Source organism: Phacochoerus africanus, chromosome 1 (genome assembly GCF_016906955.1).
Source record: "Phacochoerus africanus isolate WHEZ1 chromosome 1, ROS_Pafr_v1, whole genome shotgun sequence".
NCBI classification, from domain to species: Eukaryota; Metazoa; Chordata; class Mammalia; order Artiodactyla; family Suidae; genus Phacochoerus; species Phacochoerus africanus.
In genome coordinates, this window is record NC_062544.1 from 141,518,933 (window position 1) to 141,535,797 (window position 16,865).

Here is a 16,865-nt window from a genome sequence, read left to right on the forward strand (position 1 = left end):
ATTAACACTTCAGAAAAATAAATCTGGAAATCTCCATTTTAACTCCAGGTGTGTGCCTAGAGTTCATCAGAAGGGGTATGTGGCAGAGGTCATTTAGCCTTGACAGCTGGGCTGCACATTACCCCAGCCCCAGCAGGCATTGATTATGTGGAATCTTGCATGCACTGCACCTCCTGGAGTTGTGCTGTGTGGCAGCCCCACGTGATGATTGTCAGTGTACGTAGCATTTGAAAGCTTTGAACCCATGGATCTGGGAAATGTTTTCATTATTCTTTTTTTTTTTTTAATTTTAGTGTAATATAGATGACTTCCAAAGTTGTGTTAATTTCAGGCATACAGCAAAGCGAATCCGTTATACACAAACATATATCCATTCCTTTTCACATTCTTTTCCCATATTAGTATTGGGTAAATTTCCTTGTACTATACTTCATTATTCTTTTACTTGGAAAAATTGCTCTTTAATTTGTTGTTGTTGGTACAAATTATTATTTTTTTAGCATTTCTTTTAATTAAAGTTTTCTCATATTTATAAAATAATTTTTTATTATTTTAGTTGATTTGCATTGTGCTGTCAATTTCTGCTGTACAGCAGAGTGTTCCAGTTATACATATATATATACACACATTCTTTTTCTCATACTATCTCCTATCATGTTCTGTCACAAGTGATTGGATATAGTTCCCAGTGCTATGCAGCAGGACCTTATTGCTTATCCATTGCTCTTCTTTTTATAACTTAGGTCTGGGTCAGTGGCTGTGGGAGCCCTGCTGAAGGTCCATGTTTACAGCCTGTAGAATGAAAGTGGCCAGAAGAGAAATAGTAACTACCCTTGTTATGGAAATAGAGGGAGGCTGTCCTGGGGTTGATGGATGGCCTGGGGTTGGATTACAGACAAATAGACTTAATGAAGGTAAATACTCTAAGAGAAGAGTGATTCATGGTCAGTGTTGTATCACTGGTACATTTATTAGATACTGCTATATTCCATCCCCTAAGCAAAGGAGTTCATATATCCTTAGTCCAGGTGGCATTTATCCCCATTTTGCAGCTGAGTAAACTGAGGTGCAGAGGGTTTAATTATCATGCTCAGCCATGGTCACAGCTAGTAAATGTCAAAACCCATGATTTCAGCCTGGGTCTGTCTGATTCTAAAATTTGAATTATGGAATTTTTAGTGAGATAGGATTCGTAGGAACTGTTGGTAATATTCTATTTAGTTTAGCTTAGCTGCTAGCTTTTAGCTATCTCTAAAGTATGATAGTTAGAATGCCACCTCTAGAACGTCTTTATGCAGTTCTTGAGTAATTGGGAAACAGGAACTTAGTAGATCCCAACCACATGATTTGTTGGAAGTCAGAATGTGCTCCTTACCAAGTACTCTTCTACAAAGAGTTAGCTACTTTGGTTAGAAAGGTTGGACTTGGTTCTTTTGTAAATGAAGCTAAGGCAGTGCCTGCTCTCCTGTGGATTGTGAAACATGATTTCAAAACTAAATGTCCAGGTAAATCAGTCACATTCATTGGAAACCATTAAACAGGAACTTGTGTTTGGGGAGATTTTTCATTGTGGCCCCTGCCACTGTCTTGCTCCGAAAACAATGGTGACCCAACTAATAAGTGGGAATTGTCAGAGAAATAAATCCTCATCATAAATAGAAGTCCCTAACAAGGCCCACATCATCCAAACATATTTAAAATTCAAAGTCCAGGCTGGATTTCTGGAACATTTATTTTCAAGGAATGCTATTTTTGAAGCTGTCCTAACGGGTCTTACTTTATCTGTTGAAGAGCCTATGTCTTTCTTCTCCAGCTCAATTGGTACCTCCTTCCTTCAATGTTTTCTTGTTTCATTCCTTCCTTTCTTTTCACCCGCATTTGTGAGGGAGGAAAACAGTGGGCTTGGGTGTGGCTGTGTGACATTTAAGATGCCAATGGAGGGTCCAAGAGGCAGCTGGAAATGTAGAATCTGGGAGAAACAAGAGAACTTTGGAGGCTTTTATAGCAGGACAGAGTTGAATTCAAATCCTCATTCTGCCCCTTCTCAGGTCTGTGAACTTGGGCGAGGTCTTGGGTCTTAGAAGTTCAGAACCTCTCTTCTGATGTGTTAAATGGGTATAGTATCAACCCTGCCGATTGTTGTGAGACTAGGAATTAATGTTTATGAACATCTAGCTTAATGCCTGGTACATAGTAGGTACTTAATAATGGGCAGCTTGTACTGTGTCCTGTCAGATGGTGAACTACATACAGTAGGGGAGCAGAGTTATGCCTTTCCATGTACAGTTGTCTCAAGTACTGTTCTATCCTGTACACAGTACCTGGCACCTGGTAGATGCCAGTTTGTTAGGTAAATGAATCAGGTAGATTCATTAGAGTGAAAGTGGTAAAATCCAAATATAAACATTTGCTACTTTAGGTCTTGGCCAGGTAAATGAAGAGGTTGACTTGAAGGGAACTGGGCAGAGAACATATTTAAGGACAGAAGGTGAAAGAGGCCAGTGGATGACCAGGGGTTGTCATGCAGTCAGGATGGGATTCACAAGCACAGCAGGGCCCTGGGAACTGAGCAGAGGAGAATTTCAGGAAGAAGGAGATGGGCAGTCATGGTCATCAGCCCAGAGGTCCCGTGAGCTATGTCCCCAGATTGCCCAATAAAGTGGGTAATTAAAAATTAGCTACTCAGGCCAGGTGAATCATCTTTTGTTTATTCAGGTGCCAGAGGGGAACAGAGCAGATGTTTGATAAATAATGGTTCAATTGAATTCATTTAGTCAAAGGATTCTTTTTTGAGTCAGGCCGCTGAGTTCCCATCCCACCTCCACACAGATTAGCCAGTAGAGTGAGTGATGGTACCACTGCTAACTTCCTAGGGTCAGGGATACTCACATGAGGTTTGTATGAGCCCTCAGCACAGGCCTGGCAGGTAAATGTTCTCAGGTGTTTTCCCATGGCCAGAGGGTTAAGGATCTGGCCTTGTCACTGCTGAGGCTCTGATTACTGCTGTGGTGTGGATTCATTCCCTGGCCTGGGAACTTCTTCATGCCATGAGTGTGGCCAAAAAAAAAAAAAAAAAATGTTCTCAATAAATAAGTGCTCTTCTGGGGCCCATTGTGCTCAGGGTCTCTCGGCCAATTCCTCAGGCCCCCTGGCTTCCCGTCACCCACACATATTCCTTCCCTGGAGGGCTGTGAGCTGCAGAACAGAAAGCGCTTCCTACAGAAAGCGATGAGACTCTGGTTTGCTTGTGAAGTGAGTAGAAGGAGCACAGATTGTTGGCATCAGAGAGCAGGGAAGATGGCTCAGTGCTCAGCCATCACTTCTTAGTTCCTTTGGGTGTTTTGTTTGACCTTTTCGGAGCCTTTGTTTTTCATCTGTGGCATGAAGGTAACTCCTCTGTCATAGGATACTTATCAAGGCCCCAGTGAGCTCTCATGTAAAGTGTATGGCACTGGATGAGTGAAAGTTATCCAAACAGTAGAGGAGGTTCTGAATTTTTATTAACCTGTTCCAATTTCTTATAATAAACTTCCTTCCCCCGCCCCAGCACTTTTGCTTTTTTTTTTCAACTCAATCTTTACCTAGAATTTTTCAGTACTCTTTTTTTTGGCCACACCTTCATCATGTGGAAGTTCCCCGGCCAAGGATCAAACCCATGGCACAGCAGTGACCTGAGCTGCTGCAGTGATCATGCCACATCCTTAACCTGCTGTGCCACAAGGGAATTCTGATCCTTTTTTTCTTTACAAGATCAACCCCTGTGGGTTTTTGGAGGGGATCTGTGAGTCCTTTCTTCTAAAAATGAAAGACCAAGTGGAGTAAGTAGCTCACCATACACAGTGGCCTTGGCCTTGCAGGTCTAAAGCTACGCCGATCCAGGTGGCTTTGGATGGAGACCAAAATTATAACTTTCAAATGCATTCAAAGTCAGTGTCAGATTGATGAGGTGGATGTTTGAATTCTTTTATCAGATGATGAAGTGGATGTTTGAATTCTTTTATTTTAAAACAAGTACAAATTAATACCATCATGGACAGTAATAAATCCTCTGCAGTTACCTTGCAAGTACTCATCTGCAGCAAATGAGCACATAGGAGGAGTAACCATCAAAACCATTTTCTCCTTATCTCATTGAAGACACTGCAAAGAATAAGAAGAGGGCCACTGATCAGTTTGTTTATGCTGATTAAAAACAGAGGTTTTACTCATAGACTATCACATCTGGAAATAACTTTGAGGGTTTTTCTGCCTCAATTTTATGTTATTGAACCAAGTTAAAGCTCTGAAAATTGAAGTGATTTGCCCACAGTCACACAGCCAGTTGGTAACTAGACAAGAATCCCAGTTTTCAGGCCGTGATTCCACTGCTCCTTCTGGTGGTCAGATTTAGCATCAAGTTTGTACATAGCCTTAAAGTTCTGACTTTTGGAGTTCCCATCATGGCACAGCGGAAATGAATCCGACTGGGAACCATGAGGTTGCGGGTTTGATCCCTGGCATTGCCGTGAGCTGTAGTGTAGGTTGCAGACACAGCTTGGATCCCACGTTGCTATGGCTCTGGTGTAGGTCAGCAGCAACAACTCCGATTAGACCCCTAGCCTTGGAACCTCCATATGCCATAGGTGCAGTCCTCAAAAGACAAAAAAAAAAAAAAAAAAATTCGGACTTTTTCTCCCTCAGCCGTGCCACTTCTGGAGTCAAGCTCACCACCATCCACCCCTTTTCACCCTTGCATAAAGTCCGTTCACCTGTGGTTCCAGGGCACCTCTGTTTCTAACTGGTGTTATTAATCACTCACAAATAAAATCTTCATGTCACCTCATCTCTGCCTCTCTTTCTCGCAGACTCGCCAGCCTGTGTTTGTGCAGCTGCTGCAAGGTGTGTTCAGGGTTTACCACTGCAACTGGCTCATGCCCAGCCAGAAGGCATCGGTGGAGAGCTGCATCCGGGTGCTCTCTGACGTAGGTAAGACTCCAACCCAGTTTGGATTTAACATGATGAAAATGCGTTGGTCGCCGTTAATAAAGGCCATCCTTGATCAAACACTTGCTGTAGCTCTTGAAAGGTTTTGTACACAGGATGCTGAAGAGCCAGACTGGAGCTAAGTTACTCCTTGATTCTAAACTTCCCTTTCATCTTTTCAAGTCAGCACCTCCCAAAGTTCAGAGCCAACAAGTCCCAAAGAAAGATAGGCTTTGAAAAACAAGATTCTACTCTTAAATTGTTAGGCAACTCTTGGCAAGTCACATTGCATTCAAGTTTATTGAAGGCCCTGGGAAACCCCTCATTCAGGAAAGTAATTTGTTTACTCTGGTAAATAGATTTGACTGTGTGGAAACTTTTTTCCCTGCAAAGCACATGTCTGATCCTATAGAATGCCCCTTCTGAGAAATGGTACACTGTTCCCTCCTGCCTCTTGATGGAAAATGTATCTCCATCCCCTCCCATCTCCCCTCCCATAATATCGTGTCTCATAGGCAGTTTTTTATATATATACAATGATTTTTTTTTTCATTATAGCTGGTTTATGGTGTTCTGTCAATATTCTGCTATACAGCGTGGTGACCCAGTTATACATACATGTATAGATTCTTTTTTCTCACATTATCAGGCTCCTTCATAAGTGACTAGATATAGTTCCCAGCAGTACACAGCAGGATCTCATTGCTTATCCATTCCAAAGGCAATAGTCTGCATTCATGGGCAGTTTTGAAAGGAAGTTATGACCATTTCTGCTTCCTTCACCCTGACTTTGTCAGACTCTATTACTTTGGCCTGTTCGGTGTTCCTCCTCCTCCCAAATGCTATGCAAAGGGATAATCTTCCTGCCTAAATTGAGAAGATCTGTTTGCCTCTAGTAAGTATTTACATCTCTACAGACCCCAGAGAAGACAGGCATGGCTGTTAGCCCTGTTGAGTCATCCCTGATTTCTGTCATCCCTGCCTGATTTACACTCATATAGCAGGTGTTTGTGTCATTCTATTGCTTATGTGACAGTATTTCACAATAAGAGGGTAGGCTTTTGAACGTGTGTACATTACAGATTATAGGTTCATGATTCGACTTCTCACCAATAGGGCTCAAGATGGGGTCCCCAGATAAGCCTCTACTCTGCCCATATATGATCGTATATCACAAGGTTGCTGGATAAAATTTGGAAAAGTTGCTGAGTTAACTAGCTGAGTTAACTAATCATCAGAGATATGTAATGTTTTAATAGTCATGGAAGTGATGAGAAAAGACTAGGAGAGTTGGTATTTGTGAACAGCAGGGCATGAAAACTACATAGCCTGTAAACCCCAGCACTTTGTTGCTTCTGTTGGTCTGAAGATGTGGAGACAGGGAATAGTTGTCTTGTTTTTTTGAATGTTGTTGGATTTCCCATATGGAAAAAAGGATCGGTGGTCTAATTATCATCCTTTTTTAAATATACTTTTTATTTTGGAATAATTTTAGATTTATTAGAAAGCTGCCAAGATAACAGAGGTCCCATTTATCCCTCATCCAATTAGCCCCACTGTCAGCATCTTCTGTTATCAGCTACATTCATCACAACTAAGAAACTGACGTTGGCCTGTACTATGAAGTAAACTTCCAGACCTGATTTGGTTTTCACCATTTTTTCCGCTAAGGTCCTTTCCCAGGACTCAGTGTAGGCTTCTGTGCTGCATTTCATGGCCATATGTCTCCAGTCCCCTTTGGTCTGTGGTAATTTCTCCAGTCTTCCTTATTATCTACGACCTTGACAGTTCTCAAGGAGTACTGGTCAGGTGTGTTGTAGAATGCCCCTTATTGTGAATTTGACTGATGTTTTTCTCATGATGAGGTTGGAGTTGTCCTTTTTTAAAAAGGGGGTTAAAAAAAAGTGCCTATATGGAAAGAATAGCTTATGTCATTTTGAATGTTATCTTTTGCACTATATTTGGCATAAAACAGCATTTTGTGGATTGTTGATAGAATACCATACTTGAGAATTTTTTGAAAAATAGTTTATTGGCCAGATAATTTCCCCACCTTGATAATTCTTTAAATGTATGAACACATCTGAGACCGTAAGAAGCCATTCACTGAGGAAACCCATTGAACTTTGACTTGTCTACACTGTCTGACCTTGGAGCATTTTAAAGTGGCTCAGAGCTGCTACCCCTCAGAATTCATGGTGGAAAACCTGACCTCATGGATAGTGATGCTCTGCTGAGCTGCTCTGTGTCCACACTCATGTTCTGGGCATGGACAGATCTGCCTGGTACAGGATGGGGAAGGCTAAATCTATCTCTAGGGTGTCTCCTACTAAAGTCGTCAGCTCATGAGTCCCCTTTCTCTTGTGCAGCCAAGAGCCGGGCCATTGCTATCCCTGTGGACCTGGACAGCCAGGTCAACAACCTCTTCCTCAAATCCCACAACATTGTGCAGAAAACTGCCATGAACTGGCGGCTGACAGCCCGAAACGCTGCTCGCCGAGACTCCGTCCTGGCGGCTTCCAGAGACTACCGGAATATCATTGAGAGATTGCAGGTAATGCCTGGCGTGGACGGCCGTGGTCCTTAACTGGCCTCAGGTGGCTCCACACGCAGAAGTGCCTCCTTGAGCCAGAGAAAATCCAGGTTGGCCACAGGGAGATGTCGGGGTGGTGAGTGGCCAGTCAGTTGCAATAATGTCTGTGGGGCCAGAAAAGCTCCTGCCAGAATCATGGTCTTTCAAGGTTACTCATTGATTTTGTAGATCTCTTTATGAACCAGTCCCTCTGCCTTTACTAGGAAGGACTACAAAAGTGTTAGAAGAGAATGCTTATAATAAAGGCACAACAGCTCCATTTTTTCACCACCTTGGGATTTTAGCCTCTTGAATCAGCAGGTAAACAAGAGTCACCATGTTTCAGAGAGTTTTATATTAGAATGAGCCAAGTCAACATAATAGTATTATTAAATTCTAGCTAGATTATACTTTTTTTCATAGCACCTATGAAGAGATGTGCTCTCCCTCTGTTAAAAGAGAGAGTACCAAGAATAAGATGATATTAAACACTTAAACATATACCGTAATATAACATCTTCTTTATACAACCACCTCAAGTGAGTCTCTGGAAAGTGGTCCATGGACCACGGTTTGAGAATCACACATCCTTTATTTGGGCTCAGGGCAGTGCCACAGTGGTTAAGAGTGTGATTTCAGGCAAGTCCTGGGTTCAAATTATGGCTCCACTGCTTAACAATGTGTATCCTTGGGAAAAATATTCAACTTCCTCAGGTTCCTAATTTGTAAAATAGTATAATAGTAACACCAACCTCATGAGGACAGGAGAGTTGATAAGATGTTGCAGTTTTCGCTGCCTGTGTCACACATCACAGCAGCAGTTATTTTATTCTCTTGCACTGTTCTAGAGGTTGCCTGGGCTCAGCAGGGTGTTTCTTGGTCAAGTCCGTTCATGCAGTTGCAATCAGGTGGTGGCTCTGGTTGGACTCAACCTGACATCTCACTCACCCACACGTTTGGCCTTTGATGCTGATTTGATTGTCCATGGGTCCTCACCTGGAGTTGGTGCCAGAAACATCACCATGTAGTCTCCCCAGGTGCTCTGAGCTTCCTCACAACATGGTGGCTGAGTCCCGAGATAAGTCTCTAGATAAAGAGATAGGTGAAAGCTGTGTTGCCTTAATGACCTGGCTTCGGAAGTCACATGGCATCCCTTCTGTCATAATCTCTTGGTCGAGGCAGTGACACATGTCCACTTAGGTTCAAGGAAATGGGCTACCACTGGATGGGAGGGATGTCTGTGCCACACTGTAAGCAAATGCAGGATAGTTTATCCTGCTTTGGAAAATTCAATACAGATAAAGCATGTAGAACAGAGCCTGACATGCAGTGAACCCTCAAACAGTGAGAGCTGCTATTGTAATTATTACTATTATTGTCATTACTATTACAACTATGATAATTATTATTAGATGAAGTCACTGAATCTCTGAGGGTTATGTAAATTACTAAATTATTATTTGTAATTAAAGACAAATGAGTTCACTGAGTCATGCATCAGCCTCACCCTGGGCTGTGTGATACAATGAACCAACCAGAAATAATCTGACCTTTATAGAGTCTCACCTGTTGGAAAGGAGACAGATGTTAGTCAACTAATCACACAGATATGAGTAAAATAGCAAAAGGGACAGTCACTGCAGAGGAGAAGCGAGGAGGGCTACGGAAGACCCTGATGAGGAAGCTAATGTTGCCTGGGGTTGCCGGATGGTGGTCAGAAGGCTGTGCTGAGGATTGGAACCAAGATCAGGGAGCAGTGGGACTCAAAGGGATGGGAAGGAGGGAGACATGTGTAAGGACCATTCTGCAGGAGAGAACTCGGTGCCAAGACCGAAGGAAGGTTAGTGGGGCCAGAGCCGGTGGAGCTGGGGAGGTGGGCAGGGCTTCACAGGTCAAGGAGAGAATTTCAGCCTTGTCATTGACAGAACCAGTTCTTGAACAAAGGTAATTTGGTTCCTGATGGAGTCCTTCTTGACCCCACCATGTTTTAGAATGAGGAAGGTTATTGCATTGTAGTCCCATAACTGTGTGAACACAGTGTTTGCTCCTGTTTCGACTGAATTATCTGTGGTTGCAGAAACACATCAGCGCTCTTCTTAGATTTATTATGCATATTCATAGGGAATAGAACAAAATACATACATTTAGGTAATAAGTCTTGTTTTAAAGACTTGGCCAATGATGTAAGGGGTTTTTACTATCTGATGAATTATGGTCCATCTGAGCCCCTGGAGTTAGGAAGATTGCCGAGAACAGCAAAAGTTGTCATAATGTGAAAACATTAACTTGCAGATGAAGTGCTTATGTAATTAACCCCCATTCAGGCATTCCCCCTCACTTAACACTAGCATCTCCCCTGCCCATTGCTTCACCATTCTTGTCTGTTGGTCTCTCCCTGATTGCCGAATGTTACACATTTGACAATACAGTGCAAATCGATTGCAATGTGGAGTTCAAACTTGCAAAAGATGCAAGATTTTGTGAACGTGATGCTGAGGAACTACTCCAATCCCTTGCAAATGCTGTAGACAAGGAAGTTTTTGCCTGAGTTAGGACCAGTTACTCTTGGAGAAAAGTATGTGCTTTCAGGGAGGAAGCTCTTAGAGAAACTGACAGAGTACTCAGAGAATTTTGCCAGAGTGACCCCCTTTTTGACTGTGGTGTGAAAGTCAGTCTGAATTAAGGGATGTTACAGTATAATTTTAAAATCTTGTTGGGAAAAATTGCCCCCATAAAGAAAGTTTGATTTACTCGTGCATTCTTTAATGCATCCTAAATATTGTTTTGTGATGACAGATTTTGTTAAATGTAAGGTTAATTAAATTATATCCACAAGTTGAAGTTTTAGTTTCTGGATAAAAGATCACTCCATTCTTAATGGATTTGGGGGTTATGAACTTAGGGTCCCCAGTTGAGGTGAATGTAATTTAAGTAGGCTTTTCCATGTGATTCTCCTTGGTTAACTAAGGCTTCCTCTCTTAGCCAGGGTGCTGTGTTCTGTCCTTAATTAGCATGCTGATAGTTAGGTTCTGAGTTACCAAGCCAGAGAGCAGACTTTAGCATCTTTTGAAGATAATTTCTCATCTGTTTTCTGCCATTTGCCTTTATATGGTGTTTGTTGTGTTGGTTTTGCTGCTCTTTCAACTTTTCTCTGTTTTCCTTTCCTACAGCTATGTGTTTTGCATTTGAAGACCATCATGCTCTCAGGGTACATGTATTTAGCATGTTGATACAGCATGTTCATTCCTTTGTGTTCTCATTTTTATATGACTTTTTATTATGTAAATAATCCATGCTCCTAGGAAATAATTTGACAATACTCACAAGTGATGAGCTATAGAAGAAAACTATAATCACCTGTAATCCTGCCACCAGAAAAAACTGCTAATGATGTCTTAATAGTACTTGCTGAATATCCTTTAGATATTAATGTTGTTTATAAAAAGCCGATCATGTAGTCCATACTGTTGGTTGAACATTTTTTACACTCCTATTGTAGACACCTTTCCATGTTGTCACATGTACTTTTTTGCATCATATTTTAAAATCTCTGGAATGATCCCTTGAGTAGTATCAGGACCATCTCACAGGGCGGGTGGGAATGTGGACTTGTTATTACTCTGTTGTCTGCATCAGGGCCTAATTCTTCAGGTAACCATTGGGCAACGTCTAGTAATTCGAGGCAAATTCCAGACAGCGCTAAGGTTACTCTAACCCAGCCTAGTCTGTGGTCATGTTTTAGGTCAGAAATGAATGTCCTCACCCTCCTGAGGTCAGCTCTGCCTGAGCCGCTCACCAGGGCTTGCTTCCGTTCCAGGACATCGTCTCCGCCCTGGAGGACCGTCTCAGGCCTCTGGTGCAGGCCGAGTTATCTGTGCTGGTGGATGTCCTCCACAGGCCCGAGCTGCTTTTCCCAGAGAACACTGACGCCAGAAGAAAGTGTGAAAGTGGTGGCTTCATTTGCAAGTAAGCAGCCTCTCTGTCTTCAGGGCTCAGCTGTGGAGTCCCACTGACGATGCGTCACAGGTTCCTGAAGGCCGAGGGGCCGGCCTGGCTTTTGACTTTGGTGAATACAAGGTCTAGTGCTAGGGATCTGTTCTGACCTTCCCAGAGTGTGTAGGTTTAGTCCCACTGTCTTGTTGTGTTGGTGAGAATTTCTCCTTTGACCTCCATGCTGGTTTGTTCATCTTCCATTCAGCAAGTGTGGGCTGCTGCCTTGGGCTGCCCCACAGATTCAGAGAGGCTTGACCTTCCTACATAGTCCTGTCAGTCTTCCTGACAGCTTTGTAGTTTCTCAGTTTATGCCTTGGGGCCTAATCTAGAAGAAACTGCTGGTTCCATGTACAGAAATTACCATCTGATTTTCACCTTAAGGTCAGTTTGTTGATACATTTGAGCGTGGGCTCAACCTCTGAGTTGCTGACTTTTCTGGGCCCCTCAGAGGGTAAGACTGGATCAGGGAACAGTGTGTTTGCCCCAGCTATCATACTCCTAGGTTTTTCACACTGTTGGCATATTCCAGCCACGTGACTGGCAATCCTTAGTGGATAAATAGTTGCACTTCGTGAATGAGCAGGTTTGAGTGGGCCTCTGTCTCCTTTCACCCCTTCCTGTAATCTCTCCACAGCGAGTGGTGAAGAGGAACCTGTTTGCTGTTATTGACCAGCAGATGGCACTATTGAGACACCAACTGGCTGTTCTTGCAGGAAGTGTCCTGGAGCTTGTTTAACCCAGGAGCCCTTCCTAAATATTTGTTTATTATCTGACTAACTAAATAAGTTGACTGTCAAATATTTAAAGAAAATTAATTTATTAAAAAATTTATTAAAGTATAGTTGATTTATAATGTGCCAATTTCTGCTGTTCAGCCAAGTGATTCAGTCGTACTAAAATACACATTCTTTTTTAATGTTCTCTTCCATCATGCTCTATCCCAGGAGATTGAATAGAATTTTCTATGCTGTGCAGTGAGACCTTATTGTTTATCCATTATCAATGTAATAGTTGGTATCTACTGATCCCAAACTCCCAGTCCATCCCTCTCCCTCCCTGTCCCTCTTGGCAACCACAGGTCTGTTCTCTCTCTCTCTCTCTCTTTTTTAAATTTAAAGATTGTTTCTGGGATGTAATCTGTGGTTTTCTTCTTCATTTAGGTTAATAAAGCACACTAAACAGCTGCTAGAGGAAAATGAGGAGAAACTGTGCATTAAGGTTCTACAGACCCTCAGAGAAATGATGACCAAAGATAGAGGCTATGGAGAAAAGGTACTGCATTTTATTTTTATGTTAAAACTAGGTTTTATTGCTAAATTGAAGTGGAGTGGTGGCAGTTAGAAATCCAGCTTAGTTCAGGAATATTGACAGAGGGGTGAACATTTTTTAAAAAAAAATGTCTCTAAAGGTAGTGAAATCATATGACTGTCTCTTTAAAAAGTCATATATGTTTAGTTGTCTCTTACAGGTTGCTTGCTATGCAATCTATATTCAGAGAAATAGTAACCATGAAATGTTCCATCTATCTAAGTTCCCAGTGAGAATGCAAATGCCTCTTGTGTATCAAAGTTTGTGTTTCTGAATTTGGGGTTCCAGTTATGCATACCTATGGGTTTACTTGCTTCTTTCTGGTGAGATGTTGCACAGACCTTCCAGTATGTAATGAAACTGCCTCCACTTCTAACTGGAATTAAGGCAGCAACTATGTCACCTTTTCTAATTGGGTTGTGAAATGGTCCATTCCTGGGGGCAAGATATTTCTCAGCACATGCTGTAAATAAAACTGTACAGAAAACACCCCTCACACCCCTGATTTTGGACCAGGTGGGATAAAAACAGCCCCATTGCTCTTCCTTTCTGCCGCCAGCAAAACAAAACAAAACAGAACAAAAACATGGACTTGAGTTTAAATCTTACCAGTCTTCATATGAAGGTAATACTCTTCACTAATTGTCTTTAAACAATTTTTATCACCATGTTCCCAGTAGGTAAATATACTGATATCATTGACTTACCAAAATACCCAGTAACACATTTATTCATCTTTGTGAAGAAGCCTTAATAATTAAATCACAGCCTCCCTTGTCAAAAGGAATAGTGACAACCAGAATTATAAAAGTCTGTCAGAATCTTGCTTTCTAACCTAAGCAAGATGTATCATTAATATTAGAGCAATTTAACATGTGAGTCTTTGAATAAGAAAAAAATAAAGCAGAAAGGTACACAGACTTTTTTGCAGTATACACTCCCCCACTGTCCCCAGGGCACAAAGCTTTTAAATGTTGCTTTAAATTGGTAAAAATAAATTTAAGTTAAAACTTGAATAAATGTTGCTTATTTCAAAAGAAGTGTTGATAACTCAGGAGGAATTTTGTGGAGGAAACTGGACAGAAAAGAGTTTATAAACATAAATAATAAAAGCAAAGAAGTGGGGTACAAGTGGGAAGTAATATGACTGGCCTCACAACACCTGTGAAGGCACCTAGGTAGGTCTTAAAAAAAAAAAAGGTGAGAGGGGAGCATAAGAGAGAATATACTTGTCAGATAAGTGAATAATAACCATTTATTCCACAAGATCTTTCTTTTTCTTAAAGTGAAGTTTAAGAAATGTTTAAGGGAGTTCCCTCTGTGGTGCAGTGGGTTAAGGATCTGGCGTTGCTGCACCTGTGGTGTAGGTCGCAGTTTCAGCTTGGATTCGATTCCTGGGAACTTCAATATGCTGTGAGTGCGGCCAAAGAGAAAAACAAAGTTTAAAAAACATGATCCTAGTTTTAGAAATTCACTCTCCATAATAAGATAAAACCCACCAAGAGCCTTAACCAGCTGTGAATATATTTGCACTTTGGGGCATGAAACTTGATATTTAAAATGCGGAGGCCACAATTTTCTCTTCTTGAGAATATCTGTTGCTTTCTATAACCGACATATTTAAGGAACACTTTGTGTCTCCACTCCAGTGAGTTTTGCACATTGCGATTATACTTTCATTTCTCTTAAGTTTTCTTTGTATGACATGGAAAGTGGAAGTACCAGGAGTTGGCTGAGTCTCTGTGGTTTGGCAGAAAAGTATAGCGGGGTCTTTGGGGCCCTGTAGAAGGTGCTTCTCTGCTGCCTCTCCCTGCCTATCGGGCAGGGAAGACACTGCTTTAGCCCCTGGCAGGTGGCGGATCTGAGATGTTGTCACATTGCCTGTGAGAAGGCTCATGGAGAGGGCCAGGGCAGTAGAGGGCAGCAGGTGGAGGTCACTATCAAAGAGTTACCAGAGTTTAGAGGAGGTTCTTAAGCTGTAGCTCAGATCCCTTTTCAGCTGGTAAAGAAATTGGTCCCACAGAGCAGATAGAGGGTAGGAGGCAAGATGTCATTTCTTTCCAGTCTGGTTGGTGCCACCATTCCATCCCCTTTGTGAAAGTGAAAATACGCTAAGCAAGTGTGGGAAATGCCACGCAACCGAGGAAGACATTCTAGAAACCTGGGTTAGTCAGGCGGTCCAGCACCTCCTGGCACTTACATGTGATGCTTCTGGCCCTGCGCTCTGGCTGCTGGAAAAGGCTACTTAACCATTCACTGTAGAAGGCAGTGGGGGGCACTAAATGATTTCTGTTCCTTCCAGTTTGGTTATTGGTATAACTTTGTCCCATCTCATTAAGGCTTTTGGATAATGCCTTTGATAATCTCTTGACTGCCTCTGTTTGACTGAAAAAGGAGCGGGGATAGGCCTACTCCTTCAAGGGTGAAATGAACCCAGAGCCAAAGCACTAACCTTTCTTGGGCAAACCAGTGAGTCTTAGTCAATCAAGTACATGATGTGTTCTTTGAACTGGGTTCTCAGGACACAAGGGCAGGTGTTACTGCCATGCTGTCTCCCTGGCTCAGTTTTCCTATTTGTTGCCCCTTACACGGAGCTTGTCCCATGACTCATACCATGCTGGGATATCCAGGGTTGTTCTGTTGCCCTGCCCTCTCCTGAGTCTTCAGGGTGGTTGGATCTGGTCTACTGGGCACTGGCATCACCTGTGGTTTGTGTCAGGCCCTGGAGGAACGAGTCAGATCCGTGAAAAGCCAGTGGTCAGTCCACTTGTCTTGGTCCACTGCCTAAGAAAAAGAGAGAACTATGACCTAGGACGGCAAGGTGGGGGCTGGGCAAAGAAGGTCGGCACATAATTCAGTCATGATCATTTAGGAATTAAAGACATCTTTAATTATTGTGTCCCTTAAATACAATGAGCCAGCAATATTTACCAAGAGTGGTAAATATTAAAAAATATATATTAGTAAGGTTCACCAAAATAAGTTGCGCTGTTGTGGCTCAGCAGGTTAAGAACCCAACATAGTGTCTGTGAGGATGGGGGTTCGATCCCTGGCCTCACTCAGTGGGTTGAGGATCTGGTGTAGGAGGCAGATGGGGCACAGGTACAGATGCAGCTCAGATCTGGTGTTGCTCGGGCTATGGAGTAGGCCTACACCTGCAGCTCCAGTTTTACCCCTAGCCTGGGAACCTCCATATGCCTAAAAAGAAAAAAATAATAAAAATAAAAAAATTTTAAAAATTTAAAAAGGATCAACAAAATAATGTGGAATACAATTTCATGTGATTCTTGTGTCCTTCATAAGCTAATAAACTTATGTATTCAAAGTTAATAAACTTTAAAATCAGGACTTTGCAACCATTCTGTGTGTGCAATGCCTACTAAACTCTGCTTTTAATCTACAGATCAAACCATGTTAAAAAAAAAAATAACCACACATAGCTAAACATCTTTAAAATTTAGCCTGAATCTCCCTATAACTCAGAGAACATCTTCAGGTTCCTAGACCCTGCTTGAAAAGAAAGTGTAGTTATTTTATATATTGGCTGCTCTGTAATCTACTATAGGATTTTTAATAAGCTGTTTTTTATCTAAGTTATTATTCAAAGAGCTTTGCAAAGAAATTCAGATGCCAACAATTAAATATAAATGGATATCTCAGCTTATATAAAAATCTATTTTTCTCATGAATGGTAGTAGCTGTTTTACTACTAGAAAGTTTTTGACCTCAAGTAACATCAGGGTTTTCATTTCATACAAATTATTGGTCCCCTGGTAATTACTAATGCTTCTTTTCTCTAAATGAATAAACTATTGACATTTTCAGCCACCAGTGTTTCTAACAGGAGTTTAGACTTGCAAAATGTAGTAAGTATTAATGAAATGTAAAAAAAAAAGTCATTTGAGGATCATCATTAAACAAGCATTGTGATTAATGCTCTTGTTTTTTCTTTTTCTTGAACTTGATGCTAATAGGTCATTTACTTGTTGCTAAGATCATGTGGGTTGTACTAACTTATCACCCTGGGGGA

General features: G+C 41.7%; 1 protein-coding gene across 7 annotated transcripts in view; it reads left to right on the top strand.

The window, feature by feature from the left end:
- ITPR1 (inositol 1,4,5-trisphosphate receptor type 1) overlaps positions 1 to 16,865 on the top strand; it is a 331,954-nt gene that overhangs the window by 194,183 nt on the left and 120,906 nt on the right. For all 7 annotated transcript variants that reach the window (XM_047779506.1, XM_047779516.1, XM_047779541.1 and 4 more), the window contains 4 exons: positions 4,845 to 4,965; positions 7,332 to 7,516; positions 11,352 to 11,500; positions 12,688 to 12,799. In XM_047779506.1, the coding sequence (XP_047635462.1) occupies positions 4,845 to 4,965; positions 7,332 to 7,516; positions 11,352 to 11,500; positions 12,688 to 12,799 (567 nt within the window). The remainder of the gene's footprint in view (positions 1 to 4,844; positions 4,966 to 7,331; positions 7,517 to 11,351; positions 11,501 to 12,687; positions 12,800 to 16,865) is intronic.